This window comes from Rhagoletis zephyria, unplaced genomic scaffold, assembly GCF_001687245.7.
Source record: "Rhagoletis zephyria isolate East Lansing unplaced genomic scaffold, Rhagoletis_zephyria_1.1 Rzeph_scaffold_12028, whole genome shotgun sequence".
NCBI lineage: Eukaryota > Metazoa > Arthropoda > Insecta > Diptera > Tephritidae > Rhagoletis > Rhagoletis zephyria.
Genome location: NW_016169102.1, coordinates 8040 through 15344, shown reverse-complemented (window position 1 = coordinate 15344; position 7305 = coordinate 8040). Strand labels below are relative to the sequence as shown.

The 7305-nt window shown below is 35.2% G+C and overlaps 1 protein-coding gene across 1 annotated transcript in view; it reads left to right on the top strand.

Moving 5' to 3' along the window:
• Positions 1-555: 555 nt before the first annotated feature.
• The window catches only part of LOC108377400 (voltage-dependent calcium channel type A subunit alpha-1-like), a gene marked incomplete at both ends in the record, with an annotated part of 13049 nt that continues 6299 nt past the window's right edge, over positions 556-7305 (top strand). Inside the window, 3 exons of the mRNA XM_017633660.1 lie at positions 556-836; positions 4273-4475; positions 4605-4813. Of these exons, the coding sequence (XP_017489149.1) occupies positions 556-836; positions 4273-4475; positions 4605-4813 (693 nt within the window). The remainder of the gene's footprint in view (positions 837-4272; positions 4476-4604; positions 4814-7305) is intronic.

Sequence of the window (7305 nt, the reverse complement as noted above, 5' to 3'; positions counted from 1 at the left end):
AAAGCGCACCGGTCTAATGTACTCACCTATGTAATATTTGTTTGTATACATAAATATGTAACCTTAAAAAAAAAGTAAAATAAAAAGCAATTACCTGATTTTATAAAGTTTTTTTTGTTCTTTGATGGCAACTAATTTTTTTATTGAGTATACTACAATTTTAGTGTAGTTCAAACGGTACAAAAAATACGCATTTAGTTGAATTCCCCATCCCAGCTGTGTACTATCCAACACGAGTTGCAAATATAGACTTGCATTTAATATGATTAGCCGCGTTTTTAAACTTTACTAAATAGATACATACACACAAAAACACAAACGAGTAAAACGAAATTGTTATGTACTTTATGAAAAAAAAAACACACACACACACAAATTTGCTTTTACTTGTATATTTACTATCTACATATGTATAGTTAATGTATTCTTAGTATAATAGAAAAATAACTATATATGTATATATATAAATACTGTCATACACAGTACTTACGCTATCTCTGTAGCACACAACTTATTTGATCCATATTGTACTAACGCTCTGCGTAAAATCTTTATAGATGTGCAACTGGCGAGGCGTGGCCGAACATTATGCTGGCGTGCCTTAAGGGGAGGCCATGCGACGAGGAAGCCGACAAGGGCAACGAAACATGCGGCTCAACGCTGGCATACGCTTATTTTGTATCGTTCATATTCTTTTGCTCATTTCTCATGTTGAATTTATTCGTTGCCGTTATTATGGATAATTTCGATTATCTCACCAGAGACTCCAGTATATTGGGTGCCCATCATTTGGACGAGTTCGTTCGGATATGGGCTGAATATGATCCAAATGCGACGTAATTATCAATTTAATATAAAAAAAAAAATATAGATTTACTTATTTCATTAATTTCTGTTCAAAAAATCGAAACAATTTAAGCAAAATCACATTTGTTCGTTTGTGCATCTATTTACATACATGTTTAGTTTTTTGTTAATCTCTATGTGTTTGTGTTAACGTTGTTAATCACTTCATTTACTTTTTGTAAACAAAAAAAAAACAACTATTTTTGATAATTTTTTAACCATATTTGTGTTTCATTTCAACAATTTTTTCAAAATGTTCACATTCCAGTATGATTTTTGGGTTACAGATTGGTTATGTTGTAAATGGTTTGTAAACTCACGCATAAATGTACCTAATTGCATACGTATTTCAAGTTGTATTCAACACACTGAAGTAAGATAATATTGTGCATAGTATAAACTTGTTTAGGAAACCGAAATCACTTGATTCCAATATACATATTGACCATATGTATTTGGCTCAGTGTGGGTCAAACCGACCAGTGGTTCGGATAGACCATTTTTGATTTGGATAAATTTTTCTGGCAAGGAAACAATATTTTTTCGAAATTTCAAAATTACACAATTTACTGAATTTCTCCAAAATTGCAAATTATTTTTTAGTAGATATCTATTATAGGTAAAAAATCTTGCGAGTTTCATTTTAAAGGTGATATTTGGGGCTATGTAAAAAAAAAACTATTTGAAAAATATTCGAAACAAAAAAAACGTGAAAGCAATAACTTAAATAAAAATTCCAAAATTTTTTTAATTTTTAATTTTGCTGTATTTTCGAAAAAAAAATTTCTTTTTTCCTTCGGCAGAACTTCGTTCTTACCAAAATGTATCCAGTGCTATTCGAATTCCGTAAATTTTGGAGCAAGGTAGCATTGAATTAAATATCATAAATTGAAGAATCAGTAGAGGGATTCACAGTCTTGCGAAACCCTTGCACGGTCTACGGGTTGCACGGTAAGAACCGGTTTTCCTATGGGAAAGCTTTGCAATCTGCGACCCGTTGAAGGGCTTTGCAACACTTCAAGACTCTGCCTGGAATGTTCGTCACGTCTACATTTTTCTCCGCTGGTACCTTTCAGTAGTGCGAAAAAGTTTTTTGTTTATAATTTGTGGACCTGCCATCAGCCGTTTTCAATATTTTCGAAAATTAATTTTGGCTAAATTTTTTGGCGAATTTCTTCTCGGTCGGCAACTGAAACATATAACTTTTTTCCCATATTTCATTGCTCGCATTGCGCCTGATCGCGTCGTGGCCCTTTGGGCATCATCCTTCATCTCCCCGATAGCAGCACATTCTTCGAGACCCAAGTGGTTTTTTAGGACTTGCTAAAACCAAATAGTTTCCTTCGCGATGATACTGTTGAGATAACAGTTTTCCAAGTCCGCGACTTAGTATAGAGCTCGTACACGGTTCCCTCTAGCTAATATGGGAATGTTTGACTCCTAGTTCGGTAGCGTCTGGTTATTTCCTAGTCAGACTCATGTAGGCACTTGGGTCATATTGACATTGAAACTGCGCCGCAGATAAGTTGCCCATAAGATCTGACCGAGAGCAAATGGACAATTACATACGGAAAACTTTGGTTCAGATGGATGCCGCGTTACCGCAACGCACGCTGCATAGTATCATGTACTATATTTTCAACTTCACAATCTTTCTGGGCGAGAGCGGATAGCAGACGTTTATGCTTTAGCTAAGTACTTAATCTTACTTTTGCGTTGACGAGGCCATGGCTAGCTGGGTATAGATACACTACATCTTCTTAATTAAGCGTTATTGAGAACAATTTCCGGGGTGGTGACTGAAAGTGTGAGGCATAGCTTTGAGGGTTGTTGACATTGAAGGGTGTTTCTACGAGACCAGTTTCAAATTATGTTCGCTCAATCGCATCTACTGTCTCAGGACGCATGTGTCTGGAAGTCACCAGAAGGGTCCGTTTTCCTGCTTTAGCCGGAATTAGCATTATCTGGATTGTTTTTTGGTGCAGCTAAATTTTAAATTAAAAGTGTGTTGTGTACAACAATGTCTATCACCGTGTATATACACAGAAATATTTTGTATTTGTTTTCATAACCATATATACATACATACATATGTGTTTATTATAGTTAAAACATTTTCTTTTAATTTCTGTAAATATTTATGAGCTTATGTGAAAGCTCTTTATTATATTAAATGATTATTATTTGTTCGTATTTGCTTCATATTGGAAGAGAGTAAAAAAAAAAACAGAAAATATGAAAACCATATCAAAGTAACACTTCGAGGTTCAAGAAGAAGATTTAAGAAAATTTCAAGGAGTCGAATTTTTTAACATACTCATTCACTTTACTATATGCTACATATATCATTTTTATTAAATAATTGTCTAAAATTTCTAGTTGCTAGAAGTACTTACATATATACATTGCTATATATTTGCAATTATATACGCTTCGCATACAACTGCTATTACGCATTTAAGGATTTCTTTTTTAAGTTACAGTCTCCCGTTGGAACAGCGAAAGCTTGCGAACGCTAAGCTTTCATTTACAGCTGAAACTGTAGACCATAAAAGCTCAACAATTTTACTTTTATATTAATTAAAAAATAAAGAGTTTGTTTTTTAATTTTCGCAGCTGCTGTTCAAGGCTTAAATATATATTTACAGCTCATCGACGAAGCTTTAGAAAAAATAAAAAAAAAATCCTAGAGAACGCTTTCAACAGCCAAACTACTGCTAGTATCTAAAACGGTGGTGAGCACCGGCCTGCCCGCGGACAAAGCTCATGCAAACTTTCTATACCAAATATATGCAAAGCTTGAAAGAGCTTTGCCCGTGGGCAAGCTGATGCCCACCACCGATCTAAAGGTTGTTAATCCATAAATACCAATTTGTGAAGACGATCAATTTTCACTTTTTGCCATTCCTTTTGCGATTTCTTGGAGGAAGTAGCTATAGTTTCTTCTATTTACTTGTTGTATTTAAACGTCTTTCAAGCTTTTCCCATAGCTGTAACGCAAAAACAAAACAGAAACTATCTTCAACGAAAAATCGTATCGCCTTTTGCTTCAATATTTTTTATGTGTATATAGTAAATTTCCATTTTCGTTCCACGCTTTGTAGTTTACATACATATTTATTCTTATAATTTTGGCTAATTTTCTTCTGCAAATTTTGTTCTGCTCACTAGCTAATCGTATTTTATTGCTTTTTTGGTAAATTTTGTCCTATTCGTGTATTTTTGTGTGTCGTTGTGTGTATGTACCACAACATAATTGAAAACTTCCAAGAAATTAACTAATTTTCTTACTTATTTACATATGTGCTTTTTACAAAAATCGAAAAAAAACCAACAAAAATCCTGAAACAATACAAATCGTTTTTCAAATTGGAAAATCACATGAAAATTCCAAAAAACCCCTGTGAACAAACGAAAAAATCCTAGTGGTAGAATACATTATACGGAAATGTATGATATGTTGAAAAATATGGATCCTCCGTTGGGGTTCGGTAACAAATGTCCCAATCGCCTCGCCTACAAGAAGCTGATACGTATGAATATGCCTTTGGATGATGAAATGAGAGTACAATTTACAACGACGCTGTTTGCGTTGATACGCGAAAATCTGAGTATAAAGATGCGATCTGGTAAGTCGAATGCCACAAATGCCAAATAAATAGAATTAGCACAAACAAACAAAAAAACAAAACACTGGCCATTGAAAACCACACATAAACAATTGATTCCTATTCCTTCCTCCCCCTTGGTACTTTTAGCGGAGGAAATGGATCAAGCGGATTCGGAACTTAGGGAAACCATAACGAATATATGGCCTTTGCAAGCGAAGAAAATGTTGGATTTGCTTGTACCACCCATAGACCAACTGAATAAGGGCAAATTGTCGGTTGGTAAAGTGTACGCCGGTCTCTTGATATTGGAGTCGTGGCGTACGACGCGATTTGGACAAATCGATTCTGGCATGCCGGTAAGTTTTTGCATTGCAATTGATATATACATATACCTACAATTATACATAAGTGATAAGAATAAATTGGCTTATTTATTGGAATATATAAAAAAAAGGTATGCATATGCATACACATTCATATTAAAATATGTGAATTTCAAGCGCAATATGAACAATTAAAAACATTGTATGAGTTAAGAATTTGAGGCCTTTTTTAGCTCTATATACATACATAAGTGTAAATATGAATTCATAGTGCATAAAACTGTAAAATATTTAGCATCACGAAAATGGTAGATACAACATATAAGCAATTGGAGGTCAATCTTAAGCCATTCGGTTTTTACATGCATATTTTATATGATTTTAATTTAAAATTACTTTTTTATTTATTGTGTAGGAAAAACAACATTTATATTTTTAGGTAATTGAAATATGTAAAAAATAATATACATATCACTTAAGCTGAAAGTGTGTGCTTTTGGAATTTCAATTTAAAATACATAAATTATGAAGATATGGTGTTCGGCTCGTAGGCGCCAGCTTTTTCTTAAATATTTTTTCAATGGTTAATAACATCGAAATATTTATAAAGTCATAGTTTTCCTATTAATAAAGCAGAATCTGCAATATGGGCTCGCATCGGTATAAGCGCGACATACTACTATTTGAATCTTAAATTCTTTAAAGTCCAACTACTATCAACAACCCTAAAGTTAACTACATAAATATGTACCTTCGTTCGCCTTATTTTATAGTATGATTTTGTGGCTTTTAAATGGCTCTCACTACATACGCTTAAGATCCTAAGGCCACGTAGTAAGGCCAGGTTAGGGTTCGAAGTTTCACAGCGGCAAGAATTGGTTCAGGGCTATGTAAAAAGTGCGATTATAGTTTTTTAGATCGCAGCATTTCAAAAGCTTGGCAGTTTAGGAATAGAAATGGAAATGCGTCCACTTTTTCGTCCACCAACGACAACAGTCATGTCAATACTCTCACCGGAATTGAGAGTTGAAGCTTATCGACCCTAAAGGGATCCCTTCTCCGTCTCCAATAATTGATTACTTCCTTAGTGCAAACTGAATTTCACATGCTACAGCGATCTCGAAGCCTTAATTTTAATACTCATCTTTCGAGGAAAAGTAAATGAAATAGCTAATTGATGCCAGTATAACAAGGTAGAAGTGGTTCTGTCCAGCAGGGACGTGAGCGATATAAAAAATTTGATCGGTTCGATTTAGCAGCGCGCATAGCTTTTTCATCTTTGGATTGGTTCATTAAAACGGTTTTTTTTTTGAACCGAGGTTTCAGGCAATCAGAAGGCGCCAGGCGAAATCATCAAATTGACTAAAGAGCTGCGTAGTGTATCTAAGACTTCCTAGTTGAGATGACGGTTTCCGTCTTACTAATTTGACGTTGGAAGAAAGAGTGAAGCAACGACAACGTCACCCTTGTGCGATGGTGAATTTTCGTTAACACGTAAATCACAGGGACGTGAACCGGATGAAAAATTTGGTCGGTTCGGTTAAGCGGTTCGAACCGTTATTGCACTTTTGGATTGGTTCGTCAAAGTGCTTTTTTTGCTCTTTGAACCGGGGTTTCGGTTCGGTTCAACGGTTCGAAAAACAAAAAAAATAACGCGCAAGGTTAATGATCAAGTGTCTGTCAAATGAGATGGGTTGCCTTTACATTTGATATTGTCACATGGTAAAAAACATGGTAGGTTTAACAATGGTTGAAATGAACCTTTAAACCTTTAAGAAAGTGGTTCGGTTTTCGGTTCGGATCAAACATTTGTGGAAAATTTCGGTTCGGTTAAGGGTTCAGTTAATTAATAGAAAAAAGCGGTTTTCCGGTTCAAACCCGGTTCGGTTCAAAACCGGTTCACGTCCCTGGTAAATCAAATAGGAGAGGTCGTATCAGCTGACACGGTCTCCGCTATTAGAGCGAGCCCAATGCTCGTAGAAGACTTGCTTTGCTACTGTATACAAAAAGCCTGTGTAAGATCATGAATACCTTATAATAATAATAATATTTGGGCGCTTACACTTTTGCTAAGTATTTGGCTGAGCTTCTCCTTCAATTTGTAGCGTGTGTCCTGATCTTGTTACACAAATGTAATGAGCTACGATTTATCGCCACTTCCGAACGGCAAATAGATTTTATGAGAAGTTTTTTTGTGAAAAAAATAGTACACTCCGTTGTTTTCCATTGCCTTCCGAGAGGCGAACGCTGTTTTGGGGAAAGAAGCTCCCGTCCTACATGTATACGTACATGTCGATCTTTTCATAGGTATCCTAATTTTTGGATCATCTTGAAGCGCAAAGCCAATAGAGATGGATTTTCTTGAAATTTTTGGAGGATATCTGAGCACTTTTGCCGGTCCTCAGTATAAAAACCCACCTTGATGACGGTTCAAGATCTGAGAATATATGTACCTTCCCACAACGCAACTTAGCAGTTCGTCGCCTCAGAAAACGGATGACGAATGTGCAAAATCACGATTTTGG